Here is a 16,788-nt window from a genome sequence, read left to right as displayed (position 1 = left end):
GTTGGATGAGGCCTTGAGCAGCCTGGTCTAGTGGAAGGTGTCTCTGTTCATGACCTAGGATCTCCATGATCTTTAAGGTCCTTTCCAAGCGAAACCATTCTGTGATACTGTGCTGTTCAGCATTCCCCAGCTTACAGTGCCCTCTGCAGACACAAGCATCAGTCTGCAGTCAAAAGTCAAACACACGCACTGGCAATGTTTGTAAGATTTAGAGCAAGAAAAAAACCTGCCAGAGGAAAAAGTTTATGGCCCTTTAGTAGTAACCCAGAGGGTTAGAGAAGGGCAAAGACACTTGGGACAAATTACTTGTTTTTACCCTGGGTTTCACCTAGGGAACATTGAGGTTGAATCAGAGAATCAACCAGGTTGGAAGAGACCTCCAAGATCGTCCAGTCCAACCTATCCCCCAGCCCTATCCAGGCAACTAGACCATGGCACTAAGTGCCTCATCCAGTCTTTGCTTGAAGACTTCCAGGAACAGTGCCTCCACCAAGTAGAAGCATCATCCTCTTCAGCCTCAATTTGGGCTTTAGAGATAGGAAGCTCTTTAATACTCTGCCCTTATGATCTTGGAGGTCTTTTCCAACCAAAACGATTCCATGACAGTAACACCCACAAGTGGCTTACATGTGATTCTTCCCAGAGTTTCAGACCCAGGTGTGGATCCCTGCTCCCTTTTTTCCCTTGGCTATTAGTGAGTATGAAGTCATCAGCCATCATTTAGGTTGAAAGACAAGAATTGGTAGTCCTGAGTGTAAGGGACAGGAGCAGACATGGATGAGAATTATGCAAAGTCAGAGCCATGTCAAGATTTTAGAGGTCTATGTCAGTTAGCTGTGGAATAGGAACAGGGAAGGACAGGGAACTGGGAGGGAACATGAAGGAATAGGTTTGTCTCTGAACATCCCATAAACAGTTTCATAGAATCACAGAATGGTTTGGGTTGGAAGGGACCTTTAAATGCCAGCTAGTCCAACCCCCTGCAGTCAGCAGAGACATCTGCAAATAGAGCAGGTTGCTCAGCATCCCCACTCAGCCTGACCTGGAATGGTTGCTCAGCATCCCCACTCAGCCTGACCTGCAATGGTTGCTCAGCATCCCCACTCAGCCTGACCTGGAATGGTTGCTTAGCATCCCCACTCAGCCTGACCTGCAATGGTTGCTCAGCATCCCCACTCAGCCTGACCTGGAATGGTTGCTTAGCATCCCCACTCAGCCTGACCTGGAATGGTTGCTCAGCATCCCCACTCAGCCTGACCTGCAATGGTTGCTCAGCATCCCCACTCAGCCTGACCTGGAATGGTTGCTCAGCATCCCCACTCAGCCTGACCTGGAATGGTTGCTCAGCATCCCCACTCAGCCTGACCTGGAATGGTTGCTCAGCATCCCCGCTCAGCCTGACCTGGAATGGTTGCTCAGCATCCCCACTCAGCCTGACCTGGAATGGTTGCTCAGCATCCCCACTCAGTCTGACCTGGAACAGTTCCAGGGATGGAGTGTCTACCACCTCTCTGGGCAACCTCAAATAGCATCTCACCATCCTGTGTGAGAATTTTCTTCCTTGTCTCCCTCTTTTAGTTCAAACCATCACCCCTTGTCCTGTCACAACAGGCCCTGGTCAAAAGTCTGTCCCCAGCTTTCTGACTGACCCCTTTTAAGGACTAGAAAGCCACCATAAGGTCTCCCTGAGGCCTTTTCTTCTCCAGCTGAACAACTTCCTTTGTATGCAGGTTGTTGGGGATGACAGAGTAAAGGTGGAAGGGCCAGGGTCAAACTTGGGCATTTGTCCCCTTCAGTTTTGCTTCAAATCTCCTTTGCTTCTGCCTTGGGACACGACACTGGTTGTACCCAACCTTCTGGGGTTCCTTGCAGCTCTGTTTTTTCATCTTATTGTCCAGCTGCTAAGACCAGAGTTAAGGTTGCAGGAGCTGATGGTATGCTTAGCTGGGATGCTGCACCTTCTAAATTCTGTGGAGTCTTCAGCACTTGGGAAGTACTTCCCAGTACCCCTGGAAGCCCATTTGGAACATCAGTTCCTCACTCTCTGTTCCTGCTATGTTTTCATTTTTCCCCTGCAGATCCTGATGAGTTTGAGAGGATCTATGAGCCTCTGGATGTGAAGAGCAAGAAGATTCACATAGTGGACAGCGGGCTGACATTTAACCTGCCATACCCACTTATCCTGAGACCTCAAAGAGGTGTGGATCTCATCATCTCTTTTGATTTTTCAGCAAGGCCAAGTGACTCCAGTCCTCCTTTCAAAGTAAGTAAGGCAGAACATTCGTTTCCATGTGATCAAGAAGTGACTTTGGCTCAGTTGTATTCTTCCAGTCAGACTGGTTGCACACTTGATGGTTTCAGAAGGCCTCGGTGCTGTTGTATTCATGACACTGAAGTAATTTGTCTCCATGTCAAGACAAAATGTTGCACTCTGCCTCAGTTCCTGTTTACATGACTCACAGGAGGCAGCTGACACAAAGCAGGCTGATGCAGTTGGTTTGAAGTCAGAGTTGTGCTTTGATGATGGCAGCCTTGCCCTCACACTGTGCTGCAGAGCTCCCTTTTGGTTCAGGATGAACCAATTCAGGCAGGCAGGTACCACCGTTCTGCCGCTCCAGCTCTGCACACCTGGGTCTGGGCTGTGAGGGAAGGGGTTTCGGTCAGCAGCTCCCAGGGATGTGTCACACTCACTCTCCTCTTGCTGAGTACACAGCATTTTGGAAGTGGAGCTAACTTCATTTCCATTGAGGAGAAGGACTTGGGGGTGTCAGTTGGTGCAAAACTCACCATGAGCCAGCAATGGTCACTGGCAGCCCAGAAGGCAATCGCATGCTGGGCTGCATCCAGAGCAGTGAGAGCAGCAGGACAGAGAGGGGATTCTGCCCCTCTGCTCTGCTGTGCTCTGCAGAGACCCCACCTGCAGCATTGCATCCACTTTTGGGGCCCCCAGCATATGAGAGACATGGATCTGCTGGAGTGGGTCTGAGGAGGCCATGAAGATGATCAGAGGCAGGACCACCTGCTCTATGGGGTCAGGCAGAGAGAGCTGGGACTCTTCAGCCTGGAGAAAAGAAGGCTCCAGGGAGACTTTAGAGCAGCCTTTCAGAACTTGAAGGGAGCTACAGGAGAGCTGGGGAGGGAAATTTTGTAAGAGTTTGGAGTGGCAGGATGAGAGAGAATGGATTGAAGCTGGAGGAGAGAAGATTTATACTGGAGGCTATTTGCAGAGAGAGACACTGAGCAGGTTGCCCGGGGAGGTTATGGATGCCCTGTCCCTGAAGGTACTTAAGGCCAGGTTGCATGAAGCATTGAGCAAGCTGTGCAGTGCCACTGGTCCTACTTGCATTTCAGATGCCAGTTCAAGAGCTGGCCTGGACTTGTGGTAGCACTTGAGGGAAATCAGCCAGCAGAAGTCAATGACTCTGCTCTTAGTTTATCATTTTACACCCACTATCATTTAATCTCTTGCGTATCCAAAACAGTTGCCCAAAGAAGGGCCCTATTTCATTCAAACCCAAGATCAAAGATGCTGACCTTCCCTCCCTTCCCTCTCACACACCCTCATTGCATGCTTTTGAGTCATTATTTACCAATTATTGTGTTTACTGGGTTGTCACAAGGGGAAAAAGAAACAAAAGCCTCATTTCCAAACTTCTTTCTTAGCTAAGCATGCTTGCGGACGCCCTGCTGTGCTGTGCTGGGACTCCAAACACAGCACCACGTGGACTGGTGTTTATCAGCTCTCCCTGGTTTCCATAGCACTCTGCTCAGTTTGCCACTGAAATTACAGATGGCTTCTTCTAGCTGTCAGCTCTGTTAATTCACCCCAAGATTTACGTGACGGAGCAGCTCTCTCCTTCCTGTGAATCATCACCACAGGTGGTGAAGTTCAGGCAGGCTCTGTTAGGTCCTCAGATTGCCATACTGGGTCATCTGTTACAAAGGTTGACTTGATCAATCCTGTTGTAAAGAGGGATGAGTTCAACTGGTTCTAGGAAGCAAATGTGGTGCACAGCCAGAAGGGACCAGGATGGGGGCACAGGCTCTGCTCACTGCTCCCTGGGATAGGACAAGGAGCAATGGGTGTAAATTGCAGCACAGGAGGTTCCACCTCACACACAAGGAGGAACTTCTTTACTGTAAGGGTCCCAGAGCACTGGCACAGGCTCCCCAGAGAGGTTGTGGAGTCTCCTTCTCTGGAGCCTTTCAAGGCCTGTCTGGATGTGTTCCTCTGTGATCTGTGTTAGATTGTGTGGTCCTGCTCTGGCAGGGGGGTTGGACTGGATGATCTCCTTGGGTCCCTTCCAAGCCCTAATGTCCTGTGATCCTGTGAAGCAGGTGGGTAGAGTTGGAATGAGTGGGGCCTACAATCAGCCAGATTAGAGGTGCAGCAGAGTTGAGAGAGTGGGGGTGAAAAGCTGGACATGAGCCAGCACCGAGCACTGCCAGCCCAGCTGTGTGGGCAGCAGGTGAAGGGAGGGGATTCTGCCCCTTTGCTCTACTCTGACCCCACCTGCAGTGCTGGGGCCAGTTCTGGTGTCCTCAGTACAGCAGAGACATGGAGCTATTGGAGTAAGGCCAGAGGAGGTCACAGCAGTGATAGTAGGGCTGGAAGCCCTCTGCTGTGAGGCCAGGCTGAGGGAATTGGGGGTCAGCCTGAAGAAGAGAAAGCTTCAGGGAGATCTGGTGGCCTTGCAGTACTTAAAGGGGGCAGTGAGAAAGCTGGGGACAGACTTTTGATCTGGGCGTGTTGTGACAGGACAAGGAGTGATGGTTTGAACTGAAAGAGGGAGATTAAGACTAGAGAGGAGAAATCTGACACAGAGGGTGGTGAGAACCTGTCCCAGGTTGCCCAGAGATGTGGTAGATGTCCCATTCCTGGAACCATTTCAGGTCAGGTTGTCTGGGGCTCTGAGCAACCCATTTGTAGATACCACTTCTGCCTGCAGAGGGGTTGGACTTGGGTGACCTTGAAAGGTTCCTTCTGACCCAAATGCTTCCATGATTCTGTCCACTTTGCCCTGTGTGATGGTTTGGGAGTTACCTGGCCCCCTACACTTCAGAAAATCACCCAGACTAGACTCAGCCTGATGGAAGCGAAGGAATGAAGCTCTGTGTACAGCTGAGCACAATATACAAGCAGCTATACACAAATATATACAGTGCTATACAGATTAAAAGTAACACAGAAACACAAAACCCCTCCCAAAAGCAATCAAAGTCCCCAGTAGGGCTCCCAACCCTACTTCCCTCTCCATCCTTCTCCATCCTCCCTCCCTCCCTCTCCATCCACCTCCATCTCCCTCCCTCTCCCTCCAACCCACTTCCATCTCCCTCCATCTCCCTCCCTCTCCCTCCCCCTCCCTCCCTCTCCCTCCTACTCACTCCCATCTCCCTCCCTCTCCCTCCCTCTCCCTCCCTCTCCCTCCCTCTCCCTCCCTCTCCCTCCCTCTCTCTCCCTCTCTCTCTCCCTTCCTCCCTCCCTCTCTCCCTCCCTCTCTCCCTCCCTCTCTTCCTCCCTTTTTCCCTCTCTCTTCCCCCTGCCTCTTTCCTTCTCTTCAGAAATAACCAGATCAACCCACCTATATCTCACATGGTAAATCTGGAGAGCTAAGGCCAAAGATGGCAAGGAGGTTAGAGGAAAAAGGGGTAGGTGGATCAGAGAGTTAAAGGCAGAACCAGCCAGAGACCAGACCACCAGGAAGAAGGCACAGCCCGAAGTGAGAGCTAAGCAGGGTGTGAGAAGTGCCCATCTTATCTACATTTTGGCTAGTTGCATTTCTCAGCAGTAGAATGGTGATACAGGGCACATGTCGGGTTTCTTCTTTCTTTTCACAGCTAAGGATTTAATTTCTCTCAGTAAAATGTTTTGTTTAGTGTCAAACCAGCACAGTCTGTATCTCTATCCAACCTCTGGGGGAACTGAGGCTACTGGTAGAGAGTAGCTGAAGATGAGGCAGCAGTGTGCCCAGGTGGCCAGGAGAGCCAATGGCATCCTGGGCTGGCTCAGGAGCAGTGTGGCCAGCAGGACAAGGGTGGTTCTTGTGCCCCTGTACTCAGCACTGGTCAGGCCACACCTTGAGTGCTGTGTCCAGTTCTGGGCCCCTCAATTCAAGAGAGATGTTGAGGTGCTGGAAGGTGTCCAGAGGAGGGCAAGGAAGCTGGTGAGGGGCCTGGAGCACAGCGCTGTGGGGAGAGGCTGAGGGAGCTGGGGGTGTGCAGCCTGGAGAAGAGGAGGCTCAGTGCAGAGCTCATTGCTGTCTACAACTCCCTGAAGGGAGGCTGTAGCCCAGTGGGGTTGGTCTCTTCTGCCAGGCAAGCAGCAACAGAAGAAGGGGACACAGTCTCAAGTTGTGCTGGGGGAGGTTTAGGCTGGATTTTAGGAGGAAGTTGTTGTCAGAGAGAGTGATTGGCATTGGAATGGGCTGCCCAGGGAGGTGGTGGAGTCACCATCCCTGGAGGTGTTGAAGCAAAGCCTGGCTGGGGCACTTAGTGCCATGGTCTGGTTGATTGGCCAGGGCTGGGTGCTAGGATGGACTTGCTGAGCTTGGAGGTCTCTTCCAACCTGGTTGATTCGATGATTCTCTGTCTCAGCAGTGGATGCTTTACCTGCACTCAAGTCTTTGTTATCTTTTCAGGAGATTTTGCTTGCTGAGAAATGGGCCAAGATGAACAAGCTTCCATTCCCCAAAATTGACCCCAACGTGTTTGACCGGGAGGGCCTGAAGGAGTGCTACGTTTTCAAGCCCAAGGACACCTCCTCAGAGAAGGACTGCCCAACTATAATCCACTTCGTTTTGGCCAACATCAACTTCCGGAAGTACAAAGCTCCAGGTGAGCCTGCAGCTGCTGATGCTGAATCTGGCTGTTCCTCTGAGGCTTTGTCATGGCCTGATGACACCATGCTGACATGATTTCTCTCAGAAATAACTCCTAAGGCTGTCTCTAGTAGTTGGAGATCTCAAAAGAAGAGTTAAAAGGACAATAAGAGGTCTTCAGACCCAGTGTTTCAAATATCTTTGTGTCTGTTCTGTGTGTAGGTGTTCCCAGGGAAACTCAGGAAGAGAAGGATTTTGCAGACTTTGACATTTTTGATGATCCAAATACACCTTTCTCTACCTTCAACTTCCAGTATCCCAACGAGGCTTTCAAGAGGCTCCATGATCTGATGGAATTCAACACCCTCAATAACATAGATGTATGTATGCTGGTGTGGAAGGGCCCTCAAGGGTCTAGATCACTCAACAGAAAAGTAGGTGATGTAAGCCCTAAGGAATCATAGAATCAACCAGGTTGGGGGTTGGCCTCTTCTGCCAAACAACCAGCAACAGAAGAAGGGGACACAGTCTCAGGTTGTGCCAGGGGAGGTCTAGGCTGGATGTTAGGAGGAAGTTGTTGCCAGAGAGAGTGATTGGCATTGGAATGGGCTGCCCAGGGAGGTGGTGGAGTCACCATCCCTGGAGGTGTTGAAGCAAAGCCTGGATGAGGCACTTAGTGCCATGGTCTGGTTGACTGGCTAGGGCTGGGTGCTAGGTTGGACTGGATGAGCTTGGAGGTCTCTTCCAACCTGGCTGATTCTATGATCTTTGGAGGTGCCTTCAAACCTGTGGCCGTTTGGGCTGTTTTCTAGCTCAGACATAAAAAAAATTTGGAACAGAGAAACTTAGAAGTAGAAGCTCTGAGTGGAGAGGTGAACGTTGTAGGGACAGGCCATAGAATGGCAACAATGGATAAGTTAATATAATTTCATTGAAGCATCAAGAGCTTTATGTCTGGAAGCACAGCTTGCACCTTCCCCTTGATGCTTCTGCTGGGTCTGCTGCTATCTTCCCCTGATTCTGTTTCACCTGCTGCTGCTTTTGCTGCTTTGCTGCTGCTTGACCCCTTCCCCATCTTAGAATCAGTTGGAAGGGACCACAAGGATCAGCGAGTTCCAACCCCCCTGACATGGGCACAGACATCCTACCCTAGATCAGGCTGGCCAGAACCTTATCCAGCCTGGCCTTAAACACTTCCAGGGAGGGGGCCTCAGCTACCTCCCTGGGTAACCCATTCCAGCCTCTCACCACTCTCATGCTCAACAACTTCCTCCTCATGGCCAAGCTGACTCTCCCCACCTCCACTTTGCTCCATTCCCCCAAGTCCTGTCACTCCCTGATAGCCTAAAAAGTCCCTCCCCAGCTTTTTTGTAGGCCCCCTTCAGGTACTGAAAGGCCACAAGAAGGTCACCTGGAAGCCTCCTCTTCTGCAGACTGAACAGCCCCAACTCTTTCAGTCTGTGCTCATAGCAGAGCTGCTGCAGCCCTCTGAGCATGCTCGTGGCCCTTCTCTGGACACACTCCAGCATCTCCACATCCCTTTTGTAATAGGAGCTGCAGAACTGGATGCAGTACTCCAGGTGGGATCTCACCATCTTCCTTAAGGCTGTTATATTTCTGTAGTAGTTTATTCTCCTTATGCTGCCATATTTAGTTTAAACTACAAGAAACACAATTTCATTTCCCCTAGCTTTCCACAAATCCATGTTGCAGTGAGTTTATTGAGGCAGGGCTCCACCCTAACCCAGGACACAACCCAAACCATTGTTTGATCTGGTTTCATGCTGGTTATTTCTCCAAATGACACCTTGTTATTGCCTGTTTCCTAGGTGATCAAGCAAGCTATGATGGAGAGCATTGAATACAGGAAGGAGAACCCATCTCGTTGCTCCGTGTCCCTCAGCAGTGTGGAAGCACGGAGGATCTTCAACAAGAACAACCTGAACAACAACCATACGTAGAGGATGTGCCAGAGGTCCTGCTCCTTCCAGAAACTGGTTCTGTCTTTGTAACTGGATTAAGAGAAAAACCAGTATCAGAGCATTGCTGCTGCTGCTGAGCAGGGCTGTGCACAACTCCTGCTTGTGAGTGCTCCAAATGTCAGTGTAAATTTTGTACTCAGTCTTTTCAGCAAAAAAAAACATGGAAACATTTCAGCATGCCAAGAACCTGACTTTAAATAGTCTGGAATGACCTGGGTTTGGTGATGGTCCTTGCTTCAGTGTCCAGCTTTCTACTGCTTACAAAAGTACAAGTCCTAGGTTCTCCGAGTGGGGCCACTGCCTGCTTTGTGATTGATGGAACCAGAGGAGAATCAAATCTAGAAACAGAGGCAATACAGAGAGGAACTGATCAATGCTCAGCAAGAGCTAAAGGGTAGGGGGGGCAAAAGGATAGGGCCAAACTCTTTGTCAGTGCTGCCCAGTGACAGAAGAAAGGGCAACAGGTTCTCTCCAGAGAACCCCTCTAGGCAGCCTGCTCCAGGGCTCTATCACCCTTATAGCAAAGAAGTTGGAAATTGGGTAAGTCTTGGAACATGAGAAGCAGAGGATAAACAAATCTAGAAACAGAAGCAATACAGAGAGGATCTCATCAATGCTCAGCAAGAGCTAAAGGGTAGGGGAAAAACGTTCTCAGAACCTCTCCAGAGAACCCCTCTAAGTAGCCTGCTCCAGGGCTCCATCACCCTTTTAGCAAAGAAGTTGGAAATTGGGTAAGTCTTGGAACATGAGAAGCAGAGGAGAAACAAATCTAGAAACAGAAGCAATACAGAGAGGATCTCATCAATGCTCAGCAAGAGCTAAAGGGTAGGGGAAAAACGTTCTCAGAACCTCTCCAGAGAACCCCTCTAGGTAGCCTGCTAGAAGGCTCCATCACCCTTATAGCAAAGAAGTTGGAAATTGGGTAAGTCTTGGAACATGAGAAGCAGAGGAGAAACAAATCTAGAAACAGAAGCAATACAGAGGGGATCTGATCAATGCTCAGCAAGAGCTAAAGGGTAGGGGCGGCAAAAGGATAGGGCCAGACTCTGTGTCAGTGCTGCCCAGTGACATGAAAAGGGGCAACAGGCACAAATTGAAACCTAGGAGATTCCATCTGAACAGGAGAAACTTCTTTGCTGTTAGAGTGCTGGAGCCATGGAGCAGGCTGACCAGAGAGGCTCCACTGGGGGGTCTTTTCTGGAGAGATTCCAAACCCCCCTGGACATTGTTATCTTGGGCAAGCTGCTGTGGGTGGCCCTGCTTTAGCAAGAGGGATTTGCACTCTGTAATCTACAGAGATCCCTTCTAACCCCCACCACGTTGGGTTTCTGTGTGTACTTGGGCTTGGGTCCAGACTCTGCTCTGCTCTGTATCCATGAGAAGCTTTCCTCTGACTGTGGTCTGAAAAGCCCAAGTTGGTGACCACTACTAGGCTTCAGCAGCTCCCCCTGAATACAATCATTTGGCTGCTTGCCAGCTCTCTCAGGGTTTATTTCTCACCCCTGAAGGGATTTTGCTCATTAGCTATCATTGGCTGTCTTGACCTGCCCAAAACTCCACCATCTACCTGTGATTCAAGTTCCACACTTCTCACATGTGGTGTCTCTTAAGAAAGCCAGCAGATGGGGATCAGAGAAAAGGACTTTATGCACCCTTGAGGAAAGGTTCCTCAGCTGCTTATTGATGCTGGTAGAGCTTTTGTAACTGATGCTAAGGAGGACCTGCTCCTCAATCTTCTGATTTCAGGTATTGTCACACAAAGTGAAGTCTGCTGCAAGAATGGGTGCATCCACTCAGAAGAAAATCCAGCCTCTTGGAGCTTCTTTCTCTTGCTCCACGAAATCACATTAGATTCATGGAAGGGTTTGAGTTGGAAGGAACCTTAAAGACCACCTAGTTCCAAGCACCCTGCTATGGGCAGGTGCACCTCCGGACCAGGTTGCTCAAAGCCTCATCCAACCTGGCTTTGAACACCTTCAGGGAGAGGGTGAGGGAGCATGGAGAGCCCAAGAGGAAAGATCACAGAATCTCAGAATGGTTTGGGTTGGAAGGGATGTTGAAAGTCATCCAGTTCCAACCCCCTGCTATGGGCAGGGACACATCCCACTGGATCAAGTTGCTCAAGGCCCCATCCAATGTGGTCTTAAACACTATCAGAGATGAAGCATCCACATCTTCTCTGGGCAACCTGTTCCAGTGTCTCACCACCCTCACTCTAAAGATTTTCTTCCTGATTTCTTAGGAGCCTCTTGCTAAGGTTTCCTGATTAACAGTAATTGAAGGAAGAAGTTCATTCCTTATTGCTGACCAAGACAGGATTAGAAGTGATTTTTGTTTTATCTGATCATCACATTTCTGCAAGAGGATCACGGCAATGCTTACTGGGAGGGCAGCAAAAGTGTTGCTGGGTGAAGAATGTGCTGTAGTTCCTGTGTCATACCTCCAAAACCTTCCAACCTTCTTTGAAATCATCTCTTCAGCAAATGTATGACATGGGAAGAGCAAAAGGAGCTGATGGGGTCCCTGCTGGCTGTGCACCATGCACAAGATTCAGCTACTGCTGGCTTTTGTGGGTGCCTCCAAAATGCTCTGCAGGTGGAATTTCAGTCTCAGTATTTCTCTTGGTAGTAAATAAGGTTTGGAATTCTCCCTCTGTCTCTCAGATTCATTGAGTGGTGTGCATTGGGAGGGACCTTAAAGGTCATCCAGTTCCAAGCCCCCGCCATGGGCAGGGACCTCTTTCATTAGGTTGCTTAAGGCCTCATCCAACCTGGCCCTGAACACCTCCAGAGATGGGGCATCCACAGCCTCCCCAGGCAACCTGTGCCAGTGTCTCACCACCCTCACTGGGAAGAACTTCTTCCTGATCTCCAGTCTAAATCTGCCCTTCTCCAGCTTCAGTGATATCCCTCTCGTCCTGTCCATCCAGGCTCTTGTGAAAAGCCTCTCCCTAGGTGTCTTGTAGCCCCCTTCAGGCACTGGAAGTCTGGTGTGTGATCTCTCTGGAGCCTTCTCCAGGCTGACCAGCCCAACTCTGTCAGCCTGTCCCCATAGGGGAGGTTCTTCAGCCCTCTAATAATCTTCATGGCCTCCCTGGAGCCCACTCCAGCAGTTCCATGTTGTCCTTGTGCTGGGGGTGTTGGGTCAGTGGTTGGACTTGATGATCTTGGAATCTTTTCCAACCCAAACAATTCTGTGATTCTAGGAGGGAAAAGAAAAGAAACTTAACCTACTGCTGCATCACTGAAACTTTCTCATTAAGGTCTGGAGTAGAGGAAGAAACTGGTACTGTTATTTTATTGTAAAAATCTCTCTTTCAAGGGTTTCCCTCCCCCCCCTCCTTCTGTTACTGATGATATTCGTGGTTTGTATTTTCCAGTATCTACCTGCTCTGCTGTATGGAAATGTTTTTCTCCTCCTTTATACAGTTCATATTCTCACAGTGTTACCAGGCAATAAAATGGAACTCTTTTTGGCACTTCATTCTGATCATTGGTGTGATGTTTTCTCTTTCATCTGAGACACGGTGGTGTGGGAGCTGGAGGGACAGCTCATGACCAAGACATTCAAAGTTTTGCTTATGAGTCTGTATTTTTAGAACAGATGCTTAGAGCTATACCATTTTTGAGCTCTTGGGTGTGTATTCAGAAGAGTGTGGTCAGCAGGTTGAGAGAGGTTCTCCTCACCCTCTACTTTGAGCCAGTGAGACCACATCTGAAGTAGTCTAGCCAGCTTTGGGCTCTCCAGTTCAAAAGAGACAGGGAACTACTGGAGAGAGAGTTCAGTGGAGGCTACAGAGGTGCTGAGTGGCCTGGAGCATCTCTGTGAAGAGGAAAGGCTGAGAGAGCTGGGGTGGTTAAGCATGGAGCAAAGCAGGCTAAGAGGGGATCGGATCAGTGCTCAGCAGGAGCTAGAGGGTGGAGGGCAAAAGGATAGGGTCAGACACTTGTCAGTGGTGCCCAGTAACAGGACAAGGGACAGTAGTCACAAACTGGAACCCAGGATGTCTAGGCTGGATGCTGGGAGGAAGCACTTCCCAGAGAGAGTGATTGGCATTGGAATGGGCTGCCCAGGGAGGTGGTGGAGTCACCGTCCCTGGAGGTGTGGAAGAAAAGCCTGGCTGAGGCACTTAGTGCCATGGTCTGGTTGATTGGACAGGGCTGGGTGCTAGGTTGGACTGGCTGAGCTTGGAGGTCTCTTCCAGCCTGGTTGTTTCTGTGATTCTATGATTTCTATCTGAACAGGAGGAGAAATTTCTTTGCTGTGAGGGTGCTGGAGCCTTGGAGCAGGCTGCCCAGAGAGGTTGTGGAGCCTCCTCCTCTGGAGAGATTCCAAGCCCACCTGGCCATTATGATCCTGGGCAAGGTACTGTGGGTGTCCCTGCTTTAGCAGAGGGGTTGGGCTAGATGATCCTCAGAGATCCCTTTCAGCCCCATATTACTCTGATTCTGTGAACTTCTTAGGCTGTGCATGTTGTTGGTTTCACAACAGTTGTCAGAAGTGGAAGATGGGGTTTTGTTGTGCACTATTATTCTCCTTAGAAGTTAGTTTTTAATCCAATGTGTGACTGAGCCTGTACATTCTCCTATTTTCCTCTCAGGCTGCTCTTCTCCAGGCTAAACAGCTCTATGCCTCTCACCTGCTCCTCACAGAGATGATTCAGAGTGGCTGTGAGGAGGAAGTTGTTGAGCATGAGAGTGGTGAGAGCCTGGAATGGGTTGCCCAGGGAGGTGGCTGAGGCCCCATGGCTGGAGGTGTTTCAGGCCAGGCTGGATGAGGCTGTGGCCAGGCTGCTCTAGAGTAGGGTGTCCCTGGGCATGGCGGGGAGGCTGGAACTAGGTGATCCTTGTGGTCCCTTCCAACCCTGACTGATTCTATGATTCTCCTCAGCCTCCACTGGACCTTCTCCATTATTTCTCTGTCCCTCTTTAACTGAGGAGCCCAGGAGTGGACCATATACTCCTGATGTGACCTCACCAGGGCAGAGTAGAGTGGTAGGAGAACCTCCCTCAACCTTCTGGTCACACTCTTTGTCCTTTGGCCGTCTTGGCCATGAGGGCACACTGCTGGCTCATGGGGAACTTGCCCACCAGGACACTCAAGTCCTTCTCCAGAGGTCTAGGTGGCCTTTTGTTGTTTGCTTTTCTTTAATCCCTGTTTCATCTGGTTTGTGGCTGCAGTATTTTTTCCAACCAAATACACCATACCTAGAGGGCAGCAAAAGATGGGTTTGGAGAATGAATTATTTCAGGTGCCAGAAATTATTTTAGGTGATGCCTGCAGGGTATGGAAGTGCCATAGTGACTGCAGGAAGCCCAGCCTTGCAGGTCAGCACAGTTCCTGTGTGTCTGGGAAGCCCTGGCACCAAACCCAGCCCTCAGGTTGCATTTCCTTTCTGTAGGAGCTTCAGGCAGTCCCCAGCAGGCAGAATCAGCATCTGACTGAAATCTCTCCTTGCCTTTTTGCTTTAGCAGTGGAAAAAGATGCTTAGAATAAAATCCTGCTGAAAGCAGGGGAGTGCTCACTTCAGGAACGTTTGCATCAGGCAGGAGAATGTTCATTTTGGCAGGGAAAGGGAGCCTCTGCATCCGCCCTGCCTGAGCAGCCCAGCTTATCTTGCCATAGAATCAAGCAGGTTGGAAGAGACCTCCAAGCTCAGCCAGTCCAACCTAGCACCCAGCCCTGTCCAGTCAACCAGACCATGGCACTAAGTGCCTCAGCCAGGCTTTGCTTCAACACCTCCAGAGATGGAAAGGGAGGAGTGGGTGGCCAGAGGCTCTTGTGTTGTCTTTAACACAGCCCAGTTCACTCCCAGATCTCTGCCTGCCAGCCACCCTCGGCTTGGCTTTGCTGAGCTCTCCAGCTGCTCTGCACACACAATGGGCCAGGAGCTCAGGGGTGCTGGGAGAAAGTTGTGCAAGCAGCAGGCTTTGCATAAGCCAGGCTGGCTCCCCTGCTCACTCAAAGCAAAAGCATGCAGACTTTCCTGACTCTGGCAGTTGGCCCAGCATCACTCTTGCTGCTTCTGCGCTTCCCATGCTGGCCAGCTCTGTGTGTTCCTGTGACTCACCCCCTGGGCCTCCTCACCCTAGGTAGAAAGTAGGCTGCTCCAGTTCCCTAGCAGGGATTCCCCATGCCAACAAGCACAACACAACAACGCTTCTCATGCGAGGAACCAGTGGTGTGGCAAGGAAGCTGAGCAAGTGACTGACCAAAGAAATGCAGTGGTCACTATCATAGGAACAGGAACTCCTTAAGTGGCCACCACCTGGCCCACACACACTTGGCTCAAGCACATATTAGGGACCAAAGGTCAAGCCAAAAGAACTTCTCTTTACGTTGTGTCAGAAGATGTAGGGAGTAGAAGGAAAGTCCTGAAGCAGGCAGCATGAGCTAGGAGAGACCCTGGCATTGGAGAGGAGACCTGGGCAAAGAGGGATGCCACAGATGCAGCCCGAGCTGAGAAACAGCTTGGGGCAACTGGGGAAGAGGGAAACCCAGGTGCAAGTGTTGGGCAGGAGGGATTAGAGACTCACAGACTGGCTGTAGTCAGGAGGAACCTTTTGAGGTCATCCAGACCAAGCCTCCTGCAGTCAGCAGAGACACCTACAACTAGAACAGGTTGCTCAGAGCCCCAGACAACCTTACCTGGAATGGTTGCAGATATAGGGCATCTACCACCGCTCTGGGCAACCTGGGCCAGGTTCTCACCACCCTCTGGGTCAAAAATGTCTCCCTTCTCTCCAGTCTGTATCTCTCTCTTTCAGTTTCAAATCATTACCTCTTGTCCTGTCACAACAGGCCCTGCTCAAAAGTCTGTCCCCAGTTCTGTGATTGGCCATTCCAAGCATTGCAAGGCCACCCTAAGGTCTCTTTGGAGCCCTCTCTTCTCCAGACTGAACAACCCCAACTCTCTCAGCCTTTCTCTGTAGGGTGTCTGATGCCCTCTGTCATGGGTTAAAGCAGGGCAGACTTCTCTTTTGGCTCTTCCAAAAGGGGCAAAAGAAAACTGCTCACACACAGGGTTGGAGAATTGGCAAGGTTAAATGGGCACAGTCCTGTTCAATATCTTTATTGATCATCTGGTCCAGAGGATTGAGTCCATCATCAGTAAGTTTGCAGATGACACCAAGCTAGGAGCAGGTGTGGAGATGTTGGAGAGTAGGAGAGCCCTGCAGAGGGACCTGGACAGGCTGGGTGGGTGGGCAGAGGCCAATGGGATGAGATTGAACAAGGCCAAGTGCAGGGTTCTGCACTTTGGCCACAACAACCCCAAGCAATGCTACAGGCTGGGGACAGAGTGGCTGAGAGCAGCCAGGCAGAGAGGGAGCTGGGGGTGCTGGTAGAGAGTAGCTGAAGATGAGCCAGCAGTGTGCCCAGGTGGGCAGCAGAGCCAATGGCATCCTGGCCTGGCTCAGGAGCAGTGTGGCCAGCAGGACAAGGGAGGTTCTTCTCCCTTGTACTCAGCACTGCTCAGGCTACACCTTGAGTGCTGTGTCCAGTTCTGAGCTCCTCAATTCAAGAGAGATGTTGAGGTGCTGGAATGTGTCCAGAGGAGGGCAATGAAGCTGGTGAGGGGCCTGGAGCACAGCCCTGTGAGGAGAGGCTGAGGGAGCTGGGGGTGTGCAGCCTGCAGAAGAGGACTCTCAGGGCAGACCTCATTGCTGTCTACAACTACCTGAAGGGAGGCTGGAGCCAGGTGGGGGTTGCAATCATCAGCTTTGTTTATGACATTTTCCTAAGACCCTGCCAGAAAAGCTTTGGGAACTGAACTCAGCTTTATGCTCAAAACCCATTTTGCCTCTAATTGGAGCAGTGCTCTTCCATTGTGCTCTCCTTGAAGCCTGTGGCCAAGCTGGAAGGAGAAACTTGTGTGTTTTGGGATGGGTTTGGCCTCTGTGTCTCTCCCTACTTCTCAGCCAGATGTATTTTTATAAGCAAGTTGAAAGTGAAGAGGGAAAAAGAAGCAATTTCCTTCTTTCCCAGGT

General features: G+C 50.5%; 1 protein-coding gene across 2 annotated transcripts in view; it reads left to right on the top strand.

Annotated features, from left to right (window-relative positions):
• PLA2G4A (phospholipase A2 group IVA) overlaps positions 1-12,283 on the top strand; it is a 93,288-nt gene extending 81,005 nt beyond the window's left edge. For both annotated transcript variants that reach the window (XM_064148047.1, XM_064148048.1), the window contains 4 exons: positions 2,079-2,263; positions 6,639-6,834; positions 7,041-7,198; positions 8,648-12,283. In XM_064148047.1, coding sequence (XP_064004117.1) covers positions 2,079-2,263; positions 6,639-6,834; positions 7,041-7,198; positions 8,648-8,779 — 671 coding nt within the window. In that variant the 3' untranslated portion in view covers positions 8,780-12,283. The remainder of the gene's footprint in view (positions 1-2,078; positions 2,264-6,638; positions 6,835-7,040; positions 7,199-8,647) is intronic.
• The last annotated feature ends 4,505 nt before the right edge of the window (positions 12,284-16,788 follow it).

This window comes from Pogoniulus pusillus, chromosome 8 (assembly GCF_015220805.1).
Source record: "Pogoniulus pusillus isolate bPogPus1 chromosome 8, bPogPus1.pri, whole genome shotgun sequence".
NCBI lineage: Eukaryota > Metazoa > Chordata > Aves > Piciformes > Lybiidae > Pogoniulus > Pogoniulus pusillus.
This window is presented reverse-complemented; position numbering and strand designations above follow the sequence as displayed.